At 33.6% G+C, this 20,395-nt stretch overlaps 5 protein-coding genes across 9 annotated transcripts; 2 read left to right on the top strand and 3 right to left on the bottom strand.

Annotated features, from left to right (window-relative positions):
- Positions 1-3,583: 3,583 nt before the first annotated feature.
- On the top strand, positions 3,584-7,360 carry LOC149386717 (formamidopyrimidine-DNA glycosylase-like). Of its 3 annotated transcripts, none has more exons than XM_089626825.1 (10): positions 3,584-3,956; positions 4,071-4,122; positions 4,304-4,361; positions 4,499-4,567; positions 4,673-4,798; positions 5,355-5,405; positions 5,571-5,648; positions 5,923-6,025; positions 6,456-6,490; positions 6,573-7,360. In XM_089626825.1, the coding sequence occupies exons 1-10, from the start codon at positions 3,728-3,730 to the stop codon at positions 7,089-7,091; spliced, it is 1,320 nt and encodes a 439-aa protein (XP_089482951.1). In that variant the 5' UTR covers positions 3,584-3,727; the 3' UTR covers positions 7,092-7,360. The 3 variants fall into 3 exon arrangements, with proteins under 3 accessions (XP_089482951.1, XP_089482953.1, XP_089482950.1); XM_089626827.1 differs by lacking the exon at positions 5,923-6,025 and adding an exon at positions 5,770-5,869; XM_089626824.1 differs by having other exon boundaries at positions 5,770-6,025.
- On the bottom strand, positions 7,351-8,833 carry LOC149386716 (uncharacterized). The gene is made up of 6 exons (XM_089626548.1): positions 8,826-8,833; positions 8,138-8,208; positions 7,973-8,048; positions 7,745-7,888; positions 7,597-7,637; positions 7,351-7,514 (listed from the first exon to the last, which is right to left on the bottom strand). Exons 1-5 carry the CDS (start codon positions 8,831-8,833, stop codon positions 7,598-7,600), a joined length of 339 nt encoding a protein of 112 aa, XP_089482674.1. The 3' UTR covers positions 7,351-7,514; position 7,597.
- LOC149386715 (protein REDUCED CHLOROPLAST COVERAGE 3-like) lies at positions 8,338-10,186 on the bottom strand. Its single transcript, XM_089626757.1, has 4 exons — positions 9,629-10,186; positions 9,462-9,523; positions 9,172-9,264; positions 8,338-8,971 (listed from the first exon to the last, which is right to left on the bottom strand). The coding sequence occupies exons 1-4, from the start codon at positions 9,696-9,698 to the stop codon at positions 8,891-8,893; spliced, it is 306 nt and encodes a 101-aa protein (XP_089482883.1). The 5' UTR covers positions 9,699-10,186; the 3' UTR covers positions 8,338-8,890.
- A 3,865-nt stretch (positions 10,187-14,051) lies between these two features.
- On the top strand, positions 14,052-17,830 carry LOC149386714 (formamidopyrimidine-DNA glycosylase-like). Of its 3 annotated transcripts, none has more exons than XM_089625457.1 (10): positions 14,052-14,416; positions 14,531-14,582; positions 14,764-14,821; positions 14,959-15,027; positions 15,133-15,258; positions 15,815-15,865; positions 16,031-16,108; positions 16,230-16,485; positions 16,916-16,950; positions 17,033-17,830. In XM_089625457.1, exons 1-10 carry the CDS (start codon positions 14,188-14,190, stop codon positions 17,549-17,551), a joined length of 1,473 nt encoding a protein of 490 aa, XP_089481583.1. In that variant the 5' UTR covers positions 14,052-14,187; the 3' UTR covers positions 17,552-17,830. The 3 variants fall into 3 exon arrangements, with proteins under 3 accessions (XP_089481583.1, XP_089481585.1, XP_089481584.1); XM_089625459.1 differs by having other exon boundaries at positions 14,053-14,416; positions 16,230-16,329; XM_089625458.1 differs by having other exon boundaries at positions 14,054-14,416; positions 16,383-16,485.
- On the bottom strand, positions 17,788-20,130 carry LOC149386713 (alpha/beta-Hydrolases superfamily protein). Its single transcript, XM_089625460.1, has 11 exons — positions 19,726-20,130; positions 19,564-19,639; positions 19,287-19,466; positions 19,138-19,214; positions 18,915-19,042; positions 18,771-18,842; positions 18,600-18,670; positions 18,435-18,510; positions 18,207-18,350; positions 18,059-18,099; positions 17,788-17,975 (listed from the first exon to the last, which is right to left on the bottom strand). The coding sequence occupies exons 1-10, from the start codon at positions 20,038-20,040 to the stop codon at positions 18,060-18,062; spliced, it is 1,179 nt and encodes a 392-aa protein (XP_089481586.1). The 5' UTR covers positions 20,041-20,130; the 3' UTR covers positions 17,788-17,975; position 18,059.
- Positions 20,131-20,395: the final 265 nt, after the last annotated feature.

Genomic DNA, 20,395 nt, shown 5'->3' with positions numbered 1-20,395 from the left:
ATTGGCTACCACACGTTTATCATAAAATATTAATTTCATTTTCGAAAATTTCATGGTCTTACTTTGACCAAATTTATACCCGTTTTGGAGTTTAAATATAAGGGGAAAATAAAAAAGATATGGACATGGGTGCCCTTAAATTTTTTTTTTTTTTTTTTTTTTTTTTTTTAAGTGGAGCTTCATTTTAATTTTGTTTATGAATCAATGCACAATTTAATGTAATATGAAAAAGCACAAAAATCAACTATCATAAAGTAAGGGGCATTTTCACTTTCACTTAATTTAAAGTTTTCTTGTTTTGTTTCTGTTGTTTTATTTATTTGGGCGATATTTTAGTGTATGGTTTTTATTTCACTATCACATTAAGATTGTGTATTTGATTATTGGGTCGATTTATAATGATTTTTATTTATAAATGATGTTGCTATCCACCAATCGTATGTTAATGTGATATAGATTTTTTGCGTGTGACCAGTTTGAGGTGCTAGATAGTTTGGATCAAAACAAAATTTTAACAATTGATTATAGATTTGACATCAAGTAATTGTGAAATTGTATAAATTAGGTGCAACAAAATTAACAAATTCATTCATATTTTGTTAGTTCGTCAAACTAAGCTATGTAGATTGTAGCCCTTGTAACTAGTTCGTTATACAAAATAAGCAATTATTACCACAAGTTACAACACCTTTTCGATCAATCCCGAATTACAATGATATTTGTCTCGGAAATAGGTAGAGGCATTATCTGATGATTAAAATTGTGTATTAATGAATTAAAACTCGCTTCTGTAGTATAAGAAATCAAATAATTTATTTTCCCGGTTGTCGATAACAACCAAAAGTTAACTAAGCAAAACTTATGCTATATATGAAACACATGCGAGTTCAATTCTAAGTTTTTATACATGTGACGTCGTTTTGGTGAGTCTCTTAACGAAGTAAATGACATGTTGGAATACTGACGTTTCAGTTGGGCATTAATATCACCAGCTTGACTTTCAAGGTCCCTATTATAGTACTCTTTTTATTTATTTTTTTATATTTTATTTTTTAATTGGAATTTTATGTTGCACTCTTATACTTATCTGCCCATATTGATCCCTAATATTTTCCTTCAATTTTTTTTTTAAATATTTTGTATTAATTAAAACGGGAAGAGAGTAGCGATTGTTGCTATTTATGCATAATTTTCAATAGAAAAAATTAATAAAATATGACTAATAATACACTATATTCAATTTTTATTTTTTAAATGTCTACAACTCAATAAATAAATAAAATAAATCCGGAACCCGGATGCAAATATTACACACACACACACACACATATATATATATATATATATATATATATATATATATATATATATATGGGAAAATATCATGAGTACCCCTCGTGTTTAATCGAAATGCGAGATTTATCCCCTCTATTTCTAGAAATATCAGACATATTCCTTCAGTTTAATATAAATGACATATACATCCCCTAAAAAATGTTAAATTACAAATATCATTTTTTTCGTTTATTTTTTACAAAAAAAATAATTTAAACTCCCCAAAATACCCTTAATGAAATAGTTTTTTATTTTCTATTCTATATACAAAAAAATTAAATTAAAAAATTTCTTTATAAAAAATTAATGATTTTTTTTTATAAAGAGAGATTTTGATTTTTTTTTTAATAAAACAGTAAATAAACATTTATTCTATTAAGGGTATTTTTGGGAGTTCAAATTTTTTTTTTGTAAAAAATAAACGAAAATGGTGATATTTGTAATATAACATTTTTTTAGGGGAGATATATGTCATTTATATTAAACTGAAGGGATATATCTGATATTTCTAGAAATAGATGGGATAAATCTCGCATTTTGATTAAACACGAAGGATACTACAGATATTTTCCCTATATATATATATATATATATATATATATATATATATATATATATATATAGTAATAGTTATTCAATTAGTATAGTGTTTGAGAGTATTTGAGTTCCATTTGACATTTTTTCTTTAATACTCACAAGGTAAAAACTGAATTTAGTGTATTACTAATAATATTTTATCAAACTATTTGGATTGCTTGTTCTTTGTTTGATTGGGATTCAAGAAAAACAAAGGAAAAGATTTAGGTGTGTTTGGCTATCAATAGAAATTAGCGATTTTAACATGTGACACACGCGACTATGGTGTTGGCACTGAGTCTACCTGCCTTACCTCATCAATTAGACTAAACACGTTTCGTGCTTTCTGAACCAATGTTTGAAATGTTTCACACATAGAAATATGAAGACAAATTATCTCAATAGTTAATTGACTTCTGGATCTTAAAGCTTTCCTCATCAAATAGGACTACGATGAAATTCTCATATATTTGAGCTCATACTGAGTATTTTATCTCACTTTTAGCATTATATAATTCAATGACAAAATAACAACGATTTTTTTTTTTTTTTTTTAACAAAATTTGACACGATATATTTGAGATTTGTGAGAAAAGTTTAATACATTGATAAAGAAAACCTCATGTTTTTACGTCAAATATACGTGCGAATCTTTGAGCATGTTATCTCAGCTCTCCGCCTCTCTCCAAAGCCTTCGTGGATGATCATTTGACCATTGAAGATCTTAGAAATAATTAAAAAAAAAAATTATTGGAGGGTGACCAATAATACATGCCAACAAAAAAATAGATTGAGCAAATTTACTCGTGGGAATGACATTACATGTGTTCTTTGTTTATATGCCACTTCATCAACGATAAGAAATGAGCAACGAGAAGATTTGGTATTATTTGTTGGAGCCATCTCTGACATTGTTGCTTGGTTGAATGTTATCAGTTCAGCCTTACTCAAATAAGAGTTTTTCTACATTTATGAGATAAAAAGATGTACCGACAAAAAACAATGTCAAGCGTTTTGCGAGACTTTTTTTTTGTTAGTTGATAAAAGTAGTTCATGACTTTTGATAGATAATGGATATAAAATTTAAGAGTGCAAACATCTTATATCTTCTAACAACGCATAATGAAAGCTCAATAACAATAATTTAATATTATACTGAGATGAAAGCACATTGTGTGAAAATTTTCAACGAACGAAATATATAGTATATTAAAATTTGTTCAACTTATTGTCTTTCCAAAAAATACTCAAGGTGTGTGAATGAACTAAAGTGTTCGAGGATCATCAATTGTAGAGAAAAACGTTCGATTGTTTCCATTATTAATATAGTAACAAAAAATTCGAACTTAGAACCCGTACTTACAATAAGCGCCACCAACGCACACAGCCGATAGTGTTTTGTGGGATCCTTTATTATATTTTTGCTTAATGGGGATAATTTTTGTTCATTAAGTTAATGATTTGCAAAATAGTCAAAGTTTGCCTAAGATTAAAAAAAATGGTTAAAATGTACAATAATATAGTTTCAAAAACAAAACTCATTTTAGGATTATTAATATTTTTGAAAGTGATAAATTGATTATAATTAACGTTAAAATTTTTAATTTTAGTGTAATTTTTTTTTTACAATGTAACTTTAAATAGTTTGCTAAAAATTTAAAACTTTGTTCAAATGGCTAGTACAATATTTTCCAATTATTTTCGGTATTCATGTCTAATTGACATAGACAAAATCTGCTAGAAAAGTGCGCCAATTCCGTACTCTCTCTCTCTCCGTTCACCTTCCAAACCACGCACCGCCGACAACGGAGAAACAATGCCGGAGCTACCAGAGGTCGAGGCGGCTCGGCGAGCCATAGAGGAGAACTGCGTCGGAAAAAGGATCAGAAAGGCTGTTGTCGCCGACGACTCCAAGGTCATCGACGGCGTCTCCGCCGGTGAGTTCGAGGAATCTATCACCGGGAAGACCATCGTCTCCGCTCATCGCAAGGGAAAGAACCTCTGGCTCCGGCTCGATTCGCCTCCATTCCCGTCCTTCCAATTCGGTGCATTTGCAAAACCTAACTTCATCAATAAAAATAAGTGTTTTTGTACGGTCTACCGATTTCATTAATGCTGATTGATTGGTCGGTGATTCGTGGTTCGGTTGGTGATTTCAGGAATGGCTGGTGCTGTATATATTAAAGGAGTGGCTGTAACACAGTACAAAAGGTAAGCTTGTTTGGCTCTGTATTGTGACCTCTTTGTATCGCGGAAATTGCTTGGTTTGGTGGTGTACAAACTTTATATGTTAGAATGATAATATTCTGAAATGTTAGACTTGATTATCTCGTGAACTTGTGATTCTCTATGGTTTTGATGTCTTCTTTATAACCAACGGAATTGGTTACAGGTCTGCTGTAAAAGATGGTGACGAGTGGCCTTCAAAATATTCCAAGGTTTTCATAGAAGTAAGAATTCTCTAGCTCTCTGAATTGTGGTCTTCCATTGTGCTATACTGCTATTACATTTCATATTAGATCAAACATATTTATGAGTCAGAAATTTCTTATTTTGAGGCTAAAGGCACTGAACATTCTCTTTGCAGCTAGATGATGGCATGGAGTTTTCTTTCACTGACAAGAGGCGCTTTGCCAAAGTCCGATTGCTGAAAGATGTATGGCGATATTAGTGTGTACTACTTTAATAATTTTTAATCGTTTAATTCAATGTTTGTTTCTTCTATAAGTGTTTGTTTGACTTTTGTTTTCTTTGCTGATAGCCCACTTCTGTGCCACCGATATCAGAGCTCGGTCCCGATGCTTTGTTGGAGCCTATGAATGCAGAGGAGTTTGTTGCATCACTGAGTAAGAAGAAAATCGCGATCAAGGCGCTTCTTCTCGATCAGGTTCAGGCAATTCTTTCATTTCATGTACTTAATAAAGCAGACCTTTTTATTGTGTGTGCGTGTAGAACGCGTGTAAGTGAAAAAAGTTGATCTATATACTGTTCTCGTAAATATCAGCTCCACATGGAATCGTTTTTCCTCATACCTGATAAATTAAATTGTTAAGAGTTTTGGTGACCGAACGAGTTTGGTCGGGCTCGAAAGGCTTGTTCTGCGACAAAATATGATATCCGGGAGAAATATCAGTCCAATCCATAAACTCGCAAGGGTTTCACCAACTTAATGCGTTTTCCCCTCTTTCCGATGCTCCAATTTTAACATATATAATTTTTTTATTTTTTTTACATATCCTTCTCTACATGTGGGTTTTCTTGTCATGGTTTTCCAAGTATATTTGCACGTTCTTGTTTTTTAGCAGTAATCTGGCATCAATCTATAACAGAATTGATGCCACACAAGTACAACGTTGGATTGATTCCCTTGCATTGCACTTTCTATCTTATTCCCTAAACTTTTTTATTTTATTTTTTTATTTACATCACCTCTATCTTTCCAGAGCTATATATCAGGAATCGGCAATTGGATTGCAGATGAAGTGCTATACCAAGTAAGCATTCATATCCCTCGTTTTGTTGGTGGAAAGCATTTGGTGCTTCTATAAGATGGTTAATTTGGCTTTCAATTCAGTTTCACTTTTTCGAATAATTTTTGTCGTCAAATTTTATTTATTTATTTATATATTAATGGGTACTACACTTGTAATTATATTCAGGCGAAAATTCATCCTCTGCAAACTTCTTCCAGCTTGTCCAAAGAAAGTTGTGCCACTCTACAAAAATGCATTAAGGAGGTAAGATAAAACCTTTTGGGAATTTTTCCATACCTTAGCTATTTACTCTTTCTCTCTTTGATTTGAAAGAAAGAGAAAAAAATACACTCTTGGCTGTGAATTTAGAGGATGGTAACTGTAGGTTGTTCATTATGCGGTTCAAGTTGATGCTGAATCGGGACGCTTTCCACTTGAATGGTTGTTTCATTTTCGGTGGGGCAAAAAGCCTGGTAAAGTTAACGGTAAGAAACTGGAGATGTACGAGGTCTTTTTGACCAGCATTTCATTTTTACAGGTCATTGAAAAGGCCGTTGAAGTTGGAGCGGATAGTAATCAATATCCAAATGGTTGGATTTTTCACAATCGTGAAAAGAAGCCTGGCAAGGCTTTCGTTGATGGTTTGGTTCCTGATCCCTGAGTGATGGTTATGTCATCAGTGTTCACTTACTTGATTTCCACAAATCTGCTGCTTCTCTGTATCCTTACCGCTATACGCCAATGATAATATACACATATTATGGAGAATTAATCTTTGTGTTAGGATATTAGATATAAAGGGGAATTAGATAATTAGGTAGTTAAGGGGTGAATATAGTATTATAAGCTGTATTACACTTTGAATAGGAGAGAATTACTTGAGAACGTATCAAATCATTCTCTGAAAAATTATTGAGAGAGAACTGTGGAGAGCCCCAGGTCCCTAGAATTACCTGGAGATTCTATCGATTCTATATAAATTCATAACAATATGTTCTATTAGAGTTTTTTTAAACTGTAATTTTTAAGCCAATATTGCGAACATGACATTCTCTTCTTTTTGCAATACAGGGAAGAAAATCGAGTTTATCACAGCCGGTGGGAGGGTAAAGTTTTCTCTTGATTGGATCATTTTCTTATCTTGGAACTGTTATTAATTGGTCCGTATGTATGTATGTATATATATAGACATCCGCTATTGTGCCGGAACTGCAAAAGCTAAGCGGTGATCAAGCAGAAAAGGCAGCGAATAAACAGAAAAAACCAAGTGGCCGAGGAAAGGGACGCAAAAACGACAGCGACGACGACAAAATAAACGAATCAGAAGCTGACACCGATGATGATGGGAATGCCGAATTAGAATCTGACGATGAGAGCGCCAAATTGAATAAAGGGAAGAAGAAGGTTGTCAAAGCAGTTAAGAAGAAGGTTATGGGAAAAATGAATCTCAAAGAAAGTGACGACGAAGATGACATTGCTGGTGATACAAAACCGAAGAAAGGCGTGAAGTTCAAGAGCCAAGCTAAGAGGAAGCTTCCAGCTAAAGGTAAACCTAAAGAAAGCGACGATGAGGGAAATGATGACGGTATCGATGATGATGAAATTCAACCGAGACCAGAGAAAGTAGCAGATAGTAAAAAATCCAAGGTACAGAAAACAACTGTGTCTCGTCAAAGTAGTAGGAACCTGAGAAAGAAAGCGAAGTAGAGGTCGCTGCTTGAAATCTTTCAGGCAGTAATGAAACCCCTATCATGTTTTGAAGAATAGAAGGTGCGATATATATCTCAGCATTTAGTTTTTGTCTTTTCGTTTGGTTGTCGTACAACTTGGTCGATGATATATATCCTTCTAGTTGTGCCGGTGGTAAATTTTGTGTTTTGTATCCAATGAACCACTGTTGATGTTTTAATGTAACCGCAGGACAAAACTTGGTCTGAATTAAAAAAAAAAAAAAAAGATTCTGGTTTAGTATTTAATTTGATAGCTGTACATATCTTGCATAACTTGAAAAGTTTGTTTGCCTGAATTTATATATACATTTCAGACCAGATTTAGTTGCGGAAACGGAAGATATAGCAATCTCAAAATTAGCCCGAGTGGTCGGAGTGTTGGTCCATGAGATTAAGATACCTGATTAGAAGAAGCAACAGTCACTTAAATTAGTTCACAGGTATTAAATACTACTTGAATAAACTTCTTGTCTGTATATTACCTCAAAAGAATACTTTTAGAGCATCAACAACTTTCTCCGGCCTGTAACGCCATATGGTCAAATACAAGTATTAGATTAGAAGAAAAAAAAAGAGCTATAATTTGCAAGTAAATTTTGTATCATAAAAGAAAAAAAGATAAATAAATACCAATCCTCTTGTGGCATGTGCCCAGCTCCTTCTATAAGCTTGAGCTTCACAGAATCAGGATTTGCTTTGAAAAACTCTTCTGCAACAGATTGAGGCAGATATTTATCTGATATTCCCCAAGCTACTAATATTCGTCCGTCCCATCTGCGATGTGAAAAACCGATGATTCGTAATGTGAATCTGAATCATCATAAGACAGATGAACAAGTAAGTTGTTCATGTTTAAACCTTCCAGATGCAAAACCCGCTGCTATCTGGCTTGATATGTCTTTGAAGTTAGCTTTTCTCGTCGCTTCAAGCAAAGCTGTGACATGAAATCGAATTTTTTATTTTACGTTTTTTTGGTCCGAGTTCTTATGGGACTTTTGACAAAAATTCATGAATTATACAAACCGAATCCAGGTCCTCCGCTTGACAAGTAAGGTAACCGATACACGTCAGCCTTTTCCAGCTTCAAAACATATCTGCGTAGCCAAAGCCACGTTGATCAATCGAATCGAATTGTACTAAAATAGTTCGTTGTGGAAGGCGATAAAAACAGGGCTAAGAAAACAAGGCCACAGGATCGTTTGGCCAACCAGGTTCTTACTTTTGTGTTTGAAAAAGAAAGATCATTACTTTCCAATTTTGTCTTTTCTTATTTAATAATATGCGATAAGAGCTCATATTCCTCTAACCTACTTGATTGAATTTGTATTTTGGACTGTGTGAATTGCATTTTTCATGTGATTTGTTGTAACGTACACAACTTCAATTATTAGGGACTGTAAATATATATGGGAAACAGCGAGGGCAATTAAAATTCAAATGAATGTTAATGGAAGTAGTTAATTATGCAGGCACAATTGAGCAGGAAATTAAAGCTTTATATATAGTCACCGTCTAGGAATAATAAAATCATAATGTGCATATGGTTCCTCAGCATTTGAGGGGTTTTTTTTTTTTTTTTGGATAGTAGCGTTTGAGTTGTGATTGTATTAATTTGTACTATTTTATGGGCATGTCAAAATAAAAGTATTAATTTAATAACTTCATGCGTTTAGCGCTACTAAAAGCTAGTTATACTTATACAAGACATTACATTCCCATTTCCCAGCAGTATAAAAAAAATCCATATTATTAAATGTCGAGAAATGTGGATTTTTTTCACCTACCTTCAACGATTCTCAGCGAGCAAGGCTTTAGATTAGCAATCTCAATTTTGTCATGCAATCTCTGACCTTTGACCTGTTAGTACATTTTTAGACAATAGATTAAGAACAAACAAATTTTGTACAGAAACCCAGAAAGGAATGAATATATATAAATATAATTCCCAATTACCTGTTGGAATTTAGTATGAATTCAAAAACTCAAAATTTGTACAAAGACACTTGAAATCACAAAAAGTTTGTTGTGTTGTGTTGAGTACATATATATTTATATACCTCATGAGAAAGAGAATAGTTAGTGATATGGCAAGTGTCCACATTCACAGCCAATAGCCTTCTCACATCAAGTATCTTGTCTGTAGAGATACCCTTCAAAAATCACAAAAAAATTAAAATTAAAACAAAATAGTTAAAATACGTTTTTTTTTGCTCAAAAGAAGAATCAACCACTTTATACTCCAGTCCAAATATGATGGGCATTTTAGTAGTAAAATATAGAAGAAAAATCTTGGTGTTTCATTTATTTATTTTATATTATTTTTATATATATCTTAGTTTTAGTTTACCTTAAGCAAAACTTGAGTAGTGTATGGAGTTGTGACGGTAATGTCAATGACACTAGGCACGACTGACAAGCAAAGCAGAAAAAACACAACAATGAAAATCAACATATATATTCCAACAAAATATTATTAATTAATTATTAATATTGAATATCAAATATCAATAGTACCTTTCTCTTCTTTCTTTCTCTTCTCTGACTTGGCTTTGTTGGTCTTGCCTCTACCTGATTTTGGGGCCATTGTTGATTAATTGTTCTTCCTTTTTTATTCCTGTTTCCCTCTCGGAAACACACCACACCACGAATATTGTATATACACACAAATAATAAGATTATATGTCAATCATCAATGGAATAAGCATATAAGCAGAATAAGGGAATGGAATATTGGGGTGGGGAGAGAAAAAAAAAGAGAAGAAGAAGAAGAGGAAGAATGGGAAATGGAAAGGAAAAGTGAAGTGAAAGGGAAAAACAAAAAGAAAAAGAAAATCAGTTGGAGAAGGAAAAGAGTGTGTGTGAGAGGATAGGATAAGGAGAGAGAGAGAGAGAGTATTGAGACCCAAAGAGAGGTTTTTTTGAGATTTCGTGAGCAATTTCTAGCCTCTCCTTCTTGCTATGCTTAATGCTACTTGTAAATATACAAAGACAATCTTAGCTTTGTGATAATAGCTTTCAATTTCATATATATATTTCTCTCTCTCTCTCTCTCTCTCTCTCTCTCTCGTGAGAGTGAATGCGACGTTATAATAGCGAGCAGAGATAGAGGGCCATGCACGAGGACAAGGCTAGTTTTTGTGGGCCCGCCTCCACGATACCACCGCTGATCTCGTGACACGTGTCGCTTCATGCCTTACCCTTCATGTTTTTTGGTTGAGAGAGAGAGAGAGTATGGAGTGCCAGTGGTGTTTGATTGTTGGAATTTTGAGGTTTGTAATTAGATGGGAGGATTCAGTGGATCCTTTTGGGGTTTTGTTTGTTGTTTATATTGCTAATCACTATTGGCTACCACACGTTTATCATAAAATATTAATTTCATTTTCGAAAATTTCATGGTCTTACTTTGACCAAATTTATACCCGTTTTGGAGTTTAAATATAAGGGGAAAATAAAAAAGATATGGACATGGGTGCCCTTAAATTTTTTTTTTTTTTTTTTTTTTTTTTTTTAAGTGGAGCTTCATTTTAATTTTGTTTATGAATCAATGCACAATTTAATGTAATATGAAAAAGCACAAAAATCAACTATCATAAAGTAAGGGGCATTTTCACTTTCACTTAATTTAAAGTTTTCTTGTTTTGTTTCTGTTGTTTTATTTATTTGGGCGATATTTTAGTGTATGGTTTTTATTTCACTATCACATTAAGATTGTGTATTTGATTATTGGGTCGATTTATAATGATTTTTATTTATAAATGATGTTGCTATCCACCAATCGTATGTTAATGTGATATAGATTTTTTGCGTGTGACCAGTTTGAGGTGCTAGATAGTTTGGATCAAAACAAAATTTTAACAATTGATTATAGATTTGACATCAAGTAATTGTGAAATTGTATAAATTAGGTGCAACAAAATTAACAAATTCATTCATATTTTGTTAGTTCGTCAAACTAAGCTATGTAGATTGTAGCCCTTGTAACTAGTTCGTTATACAAAATAAGCAATTATTACCACAAGTTACAACACCTTTTCGATCAATCCCGAATTACAATGATATTTGTCTCGGAAATAGGTAGAGGCATTATCTGATGATTAAAATTGTGTATTAATGAATTAAAACTCGCTTCTGTAGTATAAGAAATCAAATAATTTATTTTCCCGGTTGTCGATAACAACCAAAAGTTAACTAAGCAAAACTTATGCTATATATGAAACACATGCGAGTTCAATTCTAAGTTTTTATACATGTGACGTCGTTTTGGTGAGTCTCTTAACGAAGTAAATGACATGTTGGAATACTGACGTTTCAGTTGGGCATTAATATCACCAGCTTGACTTTCAAGGTCCCTATTATAGTACTCTTTTTATTTATTTTTTTATATTTTATTTTTTAATTGGAATTTTATGTTGCACTCTTATACTTATCTGCCCATATTGATCCCTAATATTTTCCTTCAATTTTTTTTTTAAATATTTTGTATTAATTAAAACGGGAAGAGAGTAGCGATTGTTGCTATTTATGCATAATTTTCAATAGAAAAAATTAATAAAATATGACTAATAATACACTATATTCAATTTTTATTTTTTAAATGTCTACAACTCAATAAATAAATAAAATAAATCCGGAACCCGGATGCAAATATTACACACACACACACACACATATATATATATATATATATATATATATATATATATATATATATATATGGGAAAATATCATGAGTACCCCTCGTGTTTAATCGAAATGCGAGATTTATCCCCTCTATTTCTAGAAATATCAGACATATTCCTTCAGTTTAATATAAATGACATATACATCCCCTAAAAAATGTTAAATTACAAATATCATTTTTTTCGTTTATTTTTTACAAAAAAAATAATTTAAACTCCCCAAAATACCCTTAATGAAATAGTTTTTTATTTTCTATTCTATATACAAAAAAATTAAATTAAAAAATTTCTTTATAAAAAATTAATGATTTTTTTTTATAAAGAGAGATTTTGATTTTTTTTTTAATAAAACAGTAAATAAACATTTATTCTATTAAGGGTATTTTTGGGAGTTCAAATTTTTTTTTTGTAAAAAATAAACGAAAATGGTGATATTTGTAATATAACATTTTTTTAGGGGAGATATATGTCATTTATATTAAACTGAAGGGATATATCTGATATTTCTAGAAATAGATGGGATAAATCTCGCATTTTGATTAAACACGAAGGATACTACAGATATTTTCCCTATATATATATATATATATATATATATATATATATATATATATATATATATATAGTAATAGTTATTCAATTAGTATAGTGTTTGAGAGTATTTGAGTTCCATTTGACATTTTTTCTTTAATACTCACAAGGTAAAAACTGAATTTAGTGTATTACTAATAATATTTTATCAAACTATTTGGATTGCTTGTTCTTTGTTTGATTGGGATTCAAGAAAAACAAAGGAAAAGATTTAGGTGTGTTTGGCTATCAATAGAAATTAGCGATTTTAACATGTGACACACGCGACTATGGTGTTGGCACTGAGTCTACCTGCCTTACCTCATCAATTAGACTAAACACGTTTCGTGCTTTCTGAACCAATGTTTGAAATGTTTCACACATAGAAATATGAAGACAAATTATCTCAATAGTTAATTGACTTCTGGATCTTAAAGCTTTCCTCATCAAATAGGACTACGATGAAATTCTCATATATTTGAGCTCATACTGAGTATTTTATCTCACTTTTAGCATTATATAATTCAATGACAAAATAACAACGATTTTTTTTTTTTTTTTTTAACAAAATTTGACACGATATATTTGAGATTTGTGAGAAAAGTTTAATACATTGATAAAGAAAACCTCATGTTTTTACGTCAAATATACGTGCGAATCTTTGAGCATGTTATCTCAGCTCTCCGCCTCTCTCCAAAGCCTTCGTGGATGATCATTTGACCATTGAAGATCTTAGAAATAATTAAAAAAAAAAATTATTGGAGGGTGACCAATAATACATGCCAACAAAAAAATAGATTGAGCAAATTTACTCGTGGGAATGACATTACATGTGTTCTTTGTTTATATGCCACTTCATCAACGATAAGAAATGAGCAACGAGAAGATTTGGTATTATTTGTTGGAGCCATCTCTGACATTGTTGCTTGGTTGAATGTTATCAGTTCAGCCTTACTCAAATAAGAGTTTTTCTACATTTATGAGATAAAAAGATGTACCGACAAAAAACAATGTCAAGCGTTTTGCGAGACTTTTTTTTTGTTAGTTGATAAAAGTAGTTCATGACTTTTGATAGATAATGGATATAAAATTTAAGAGTGCAAACATCTTATATCTTCTAACAACGCATAATGAAAGCTCAATAACAATAATTTAATATTATACTGAGATGAAAGCACATTGTGTGAAAATTTTCAACGAACGAAATATATAGTATATTAAAATTTGTTCAACTTATTGTCTTTCCAAAAAATACTCAAGGTGTGTGAATGAACTAAAGTGTTCGAGGATCATCAATTGTAGAGAAAAACGTTCGATTGTTTCCATTATTAATATAGTAACAAAAAATTCGAACTTAGAACCCGTACTTACAATAAGCGCCACCAACGCACACAGCCGATAGTGTTTTGTGGGATCCTTTATTATATTTTTGCTTAATGGGGATAATTTTTGTTCATTAAGTTAATGATTTGCAAAATAGTCAAAGTTTGCCTAAGATTAAAAAAAATGGTTAAAATGTACAATAATATAGTTTCAAAAACAAAACTCATTTTAGGATTATTAATATTTTTGAAAGTGATAAATTGATTATAATTAACGTTAAAATTTTTAATTTTAGTGTAATTTTTTTTTTACAATGTAACTTTAAATAGTTTGCTAAAAATTTAAAACTTTGTTCAAATGGCTAGTACAATATTTTCCAATTATTTTCGGTATTCATGTCTAATTGACATAGACAAAATCTGCTAGAAAAGTGCGCCAATTCCGTACTCTCTCTCTCTCCGTTCACCTTCCAAACCACGCACCGCCGACAACGGAGAAACAATGCCGGAGCTACCAGAGGTCGAGGCGGCTCGGCGAGCCATAGAGGAGAACTGCGTCGGAAAAAGGATCAGAAAGGCTGTTGTCGCCGACGACTCCAAGGTCATCGACGGCGTCTCCGCCGGTGAGTTCGAGGAATCTATCACCGGGAAGACCATCGTCTCCGCTCATCGCAAGGGAAAGAACCTCTGGCTCCGGCTCGATTCGCCTCCATTCCCGTCCTTCCAATTCGGTGCATTTGCAAAACCTAACTTCATCAATAAAAATAAGTGTTTTTGTACGGTCTACCGATTTCATTAATGCTGATTGATTGGTCGGTGATTCGTGGTTCGGTTGGTGATTTCAGGAATGGCTGGTGCTGTATATATTAAAGGAGTGGCTGTAACACAGTACAAAAGGTAAGCTTGTTTGGCTCTGTATTGTGACCTCTTTGTATCGCGGAAATTGCTTGGTTTGGTGGTGTACAAACTTTATATGTTAGAATGATAATATTCTGAAATGTTAGACTTGATTATCTCGTGAACTTGTGATTCTCTATGGTTTTGATGTCTTCTTTATAACCAACGGAATTGGTTACAGGTCTGCTGTAAAAGATGGTGACGAGTGGCCTTCAAAATATTCCAAGGTTTTCATAGAAGTAAGAATTCTCTAGCTCTCTGAATTGTGGTCTTCCATTGTGCTATACTGCTATTACATTTCATATTAGATCAAACATATTTATGAGTCAGAAATTTCTTATTTTGAGGCTAAAGGCACTGAACATTCTCTTTGCAGCTAGATGATGGCATGGAGTTTTCTTTCACTGACAAGAGGCGCTTTGCCAAAGTCCGATTGCTGAAAGATGTATGGCGATATTAGTGTGTACTACTTTAATAATTTTTAATCGTTTAATTCAATGTTTGTTTCTTCTATAAGTGTTTGTTTGACTTTTGTTTTCTTTGCTGATAGCCCACTTCTGTGCCACCGATATCAGAGCTCGGTCCCGATGCTTTGTTGGAGCCTATGAATGCAGAGGAGTTTGTTGCATCACTGAGTAAGAAGAAAATCGCGATCAAGGCGCTTCTTCTCGATCAGGTTCAGGCAATTCTTTCATTTCATGTACTTAATAAAGCAGACCTTTTTATTGTGTGTGCGTGTAGAACGCGTGTAAGTGAAAAAAGTTGATCTATATACTGTTCTCGTAAATATCAGCTCCACATGGAATCGTTTTTCCTCATACCTGATAAATTAAATTGTTAAGAGTTTTGGTGACCGAACGAGTTTGGTCGGGCTCGAAAGGCTTGTTCTGCGACAAAATATGATATCCGGGAGAAATATCAGTCCAATCCATAAACTCGCAAGGGTTTCACCAACTTAATGCGTTTTCCCCTCTTTCCGATGCTCCAATTTTAACATATATAATTTTTTTATTTTTTTTACATATCCTTCTCTACATGTGGGTTTTCTTGTCATGGTTTTCCAAGTATATTTGCACGTTCTTGTTTTTTAGCAGTAATCTGGCATCAATCTATAACAGAATTGATGCCACACAAGTACAACGTTGGATTGATTCCCTTGCATTGCACTTTCTATCTTATTCCCTAAACTTTTTTATTTTATTTTTTTATTTACATCACCTCTATCTTTCCAGAGCTATATATCAGGAATCGGCAATTGGATTGCAGATGAAGTGCTATACCAAGTAAGCATTCATATCCCTCGTTTTGTTGGTGGAAAGCATTTGGTGCTTCTATAAGATGGTTAATTTGGCTTTCAATTCAGTTTCACTTTTTCGAATAATTTTTGTCGTCAAATTTTATTTATTTATTTATATATTAATGGGTACTACACTTGTAATTATATTCAGGCGAAAATTCATCCTCTGCAAACTTCTTCCAGCTTGTCCAAAGAAAGTTGTGCCACTCTACAAAAATGCATTAAGGAGGTAAGATAAAACCTTTTGGGAATTTTTCCATACCTTAGCTATTTACTCTTTCTCTCTTTGATTTGAAAGAAAGAGAAAAAAATACACTCTTGGCTGTGAATTTAGAGGATGGTAACTGTAGGTTGTTCATTATGCGGTTCAAGTTGATGCTGAATCGGGACGCTTTCCACTTGAATGGTTGTTTCATTTTCGGTGGGGCAAAAAGCCTGGTAAAGTTAACGGTAAGAAACTGGAGATGTACGAGGTCTTTTTGACCAGCATTTCATTTTTACAGGTCATTGAAAAGGCCGTTGAAGTTGGAGCGGATAGTAATCAATATCCAAATGGTTGGATTTTTCACAATCGTGAAAAGAAGCCTGGCAAGGCTTTCGTTGATGGTTTGGTTCCTGATCCCTGAGTGATGGTTATGTCATCAGTGTTCACTTACTTGATTTCCACAAATCTGCTGCTTCTCTGTATCCTTACCGCTATACGCCAATGATAATATACACATATTATGGAGAATTAATCTTTGTGTTAGGATATTAGATATAAAGGGGAATTAGATAATTAGGTAGTTAAGGGGTGAATATAGTATTATAAGCTGTATTACACTTTGAATAGGAGAGAATTACTTGAGAACGTATCAAATCATTCTCTGAAAAATTATTGAGAGAGAACTGTGGAGAGCCCCAGGTCCCTAGAATTACCTGGAGATTCTATCGATTCTATATAAATTCATAACAATATGTTCTATTAGAGTTTTTTTAAACTGTAATTTTTAAGCCAATATTGCGAACATGACATTCTCTTCTTTTTGCAATACAGGGAAGAAAATCGAGTTTATCACAGCCGGTGGGAGGGTAAAGTTTTCTCTTGATTGGATCATTTTCTTATCTTGGAACTGTTATTAATTGGTCCGTATGTATGTATGTATATATATAGACATCCGCTATTGTGCCGGAACTGCAAAAGCTAAGCGGTGATCAAGCAGAAAAGGCAGCGAATAAACAGAAAAAACCAAGTGGCCGAGGAAAGGGACGCAAAAACGACAGTGACGACGACAAAGTAAACGAATCAGAAGCTGACACCGATGATGATGGTAATGCCGAATTAGAATCTGACGATGAGAGCGCCAAATTGAATAAAGGGAAGAAGAAGGTTGTCAAATCAGTTAAGAAGAAGGTTCTGAGCAAAATGAATCTCAAAGAAAGCGACGACGAAGATGACATTGCTGGTGATACAAAACCGAAGAAAGGCGTGAAGTTCAAGAGCCAAGCTAAGAGGAAGCTTCCAGCTAAAGGTAAACCTAAAGAAAGCGACGATGAGGGAAATGATGACGGTACCGACGATGATGAAATTCAACCGAGACCGAAGAAAGTAGCAGATAGTAAAAAATCCAAGGTACAGAAAACAACTGTGTCTCGTCAAAGTAGTAGGAACCTGAGAAAGAAAGCGAAGTAGAGGTCGTTGCTTGAAATCTTTCGGGCAGTAATGAAACCCCTATCATGTTTTGAAGAATAGAAGGTGCAATATATATCTCAGCATTTAGTTTTTGGCTTTTCGTTTGGTTGTCGTACAACTTGGTCGATGATATATATCCTTCTAGTTGTGCCGGTGGTAAATTTTGTATTTTGTATCCAATGAACCACTGTTGATGTTTTAATGTAACCGCAGGACAAAACTTGGTCTGAATTATATTTAAAAAAACAAAGATTCTGGTTTAGTATTTAATTTGATATCTGTACATATCTTGCATAACTTGAAAAGTTTGTTTGCCTGAATTTATATATACATTTCAGACCAGATTTAGTTGCGGAAACGGAAGATATAGCAATCTCAAAATTAGCCTGAGTGATCGGAGTGTTGGTCCATGACATTAAGATACCTGATTAGAAAGAAGCAACAGTCACTTAAATTAGTTCACAGGTATTAAATACTACTTAAATAAACTTCTTGTCTGTATATTACCTCAAAAGAATACTTTTAGAGCATCAACAACTTTCTCCGGCCTGTAACGCCATATGGTCAAATACAAGTATTAGATTAGAAGAAAAAAAAAGAGCTATAATTTGCAAGTAAATTTTGTATCATAAAAGAAAAAAAGATAAATAAATACCAATCCTCTTGTGGCATGTGCCCAGCTCCTTCTATAAGCTTGAGCTTCACAGAATCAGGATTTGCTTTGAAAAACTCTTCTGCAACAGATTGAGGCAGATATTTATCTGATATTCCCCAAGCTACTAATATTCGTCCGTCCCATCTGCAATGTGAAAAACCGATGATTCGTAATGTGAATCTGAATCATCATAAGACAGATGAACAAGTAAGTTGTTCATGTTTAAACCTTCCAGATGCAAAACCCGCTGCTATCTGGCTTGATATGTCTTTGAAGTTAGCTTTTCTCGTCGCTTCAAGCAAAGCTGTGACATGAAATCGAATTTTTTATTTTACGTTTTTTTGGTCCGAGTGCTTATGGGACTTTTGACAAAAATTCATGAATTATACAAACCGAATCCAGGTCCTCCGCTTGACAAGTAAGGTAACCGATACACGTCAGCCTTTTCCAGCTTCAAAACATATCTGCGTAGCCAAAGCCACGTTGATCAATTGAAATAAAAAATTTCGTATCGAAACAACAACAAAAAAAAAGATTGCTTATAGTTATAGTGATGATACGTACGCGCTACCTGCTTCAATGAATCGCTCGGCCATCACAGCGTTCTGGCACGTGAATTCACCGTAGAGAGGGATTCTATAAAGAATTTCGGAATGAGAAGTGTTTTATTGGAAACAATTCGGACAAGAAAATCATCGAGGCACTGACTTTAGTTGCTGGAACAATCCAGGAACCGGAGACGAAGCTGTCAACGGAGTGTTGAGAATCGCCAGCTTTTCTATTCTGCTTTTGTTCTTCAACGCCCATGTCAGCCCGTAAGAACCTACAAGAAAACCCTTCACAAAAAAAGAAAGAGAAAAAAAAAATGTGTTACGTATATACGTCACTAAAAAAATACACAGATATAACTTGATCAGAGGGTTTTTGAAACCTGAACAACTAGATTGAAAGGAGACTTGACGCCTAAACTGTCGAGTAAATTGTCGAGCGCTTCATGGAACTCCTTCTCTGTGTAGATTTTTAGAGCTCTTTAATCACATCATTTCCTTGTTTTAATATCATCATTAGTCTTTGCAGTACCAGTGTAATCGAATCCGTAACCGGGCTGAGGCTTGTCGCTGAAGCCGAATCCAATCCAATCCGGAGCAAAACAATGGAACCCGAATTCCGACAACTGAGACATAACGACTCTGTAGCTATAGGACTGTGTTGGAGCTCCATGAAGGAACACCACTGTCCCTCTTCGACTCTTCACCGATCCTGAAAATCCCCAACAAGAAACAAGAAGAATTTCGCGTCGCAAACGATCTCTAATCCAAAAAAAAAACACAGAGGAAATATGTATGTCTGTTTTTACCGGTTTCTCTGACAAACCATTTCAACTTTCCGGACTTGACGTAGGACCCGAATTCCTTCCCTTTGTCCTCTGTCCTCTACAGATTCATCACAACATTACACAAGACTCTTATATAGAGTATAACTATGCGTTCAGTTTATTAAAAAAAAAAAAAAGGCTTACGTAGAGCATTTGGCCGACATTCCCGGCCTCGGCGGGGCTCTCTTGGAGCTGAATTGCGGCGCGGCTCGACGGGTTGTCGGTGACGAAGCCGAACGGGTTAAAACCCGGACCGGTCTCTTTGTCTTTTTCTTTGTCCTTGTTCTGGTCTGCCTTGGCATTGGTGATTACCACTTTTGCTCTTCTGCTTTGGTGGTTGTTGCTGATTACTGTCCATGGAATGTTGGGTTTGGATTGAATGTACAGTGAAGAATAATTAGTAGTGTTGGTGGAAGAGTTGAGAGGCGGTGAGAGAAGAGAAAACCAAGGCAAAGCCATCGCTGGACTTTGAGAGTTTCTTTCTCTATGCTTTGCTTCGGTTTGTGGTGGTTATTAGATCTTCTCTTTGAGTTTTGAGGACCAACGGCCTTATGTGTAATTGTGGGACATACAGTTGCAGATATTATTTTCCACTAATCGTTATATCAACCACGCGCTTACAGATTACTCCCTGAATTGGAACTAGTCCATTTCCTATTTTATTAAATTTTATTTTATTTTAAAATTTTATTTTATTTTAAAATTTTATTTTATTTCTTTCTCTATTAAGCCCGCAATAAATTAACTAATTAAAAATAAATATATTTTTAAGTTAATTAATTTATTGTGGGTTTAATAAGTTATTTTTTTAATA

The sequence above is a fragment of the Urtica dioica genome, chromosome 9, assembly GCF_054948205.1.
Source record: "Urtica dioica subsp. dioica isolate 48M chromosome 9, U.dioica_male_clone48M_v1_H2, whole genome shotgun sequence".
NCBI classification, from domain to species: domain Eukaryota; kingdom Viridiplantae; phylum Streptophyta; class Magnoliopsida; order Rosales; family Urticaceae; genus Urtica; species Urtica dioica.
This window is presented reverse-complemented; position numbering and strand designations above follow the sequence as displayed.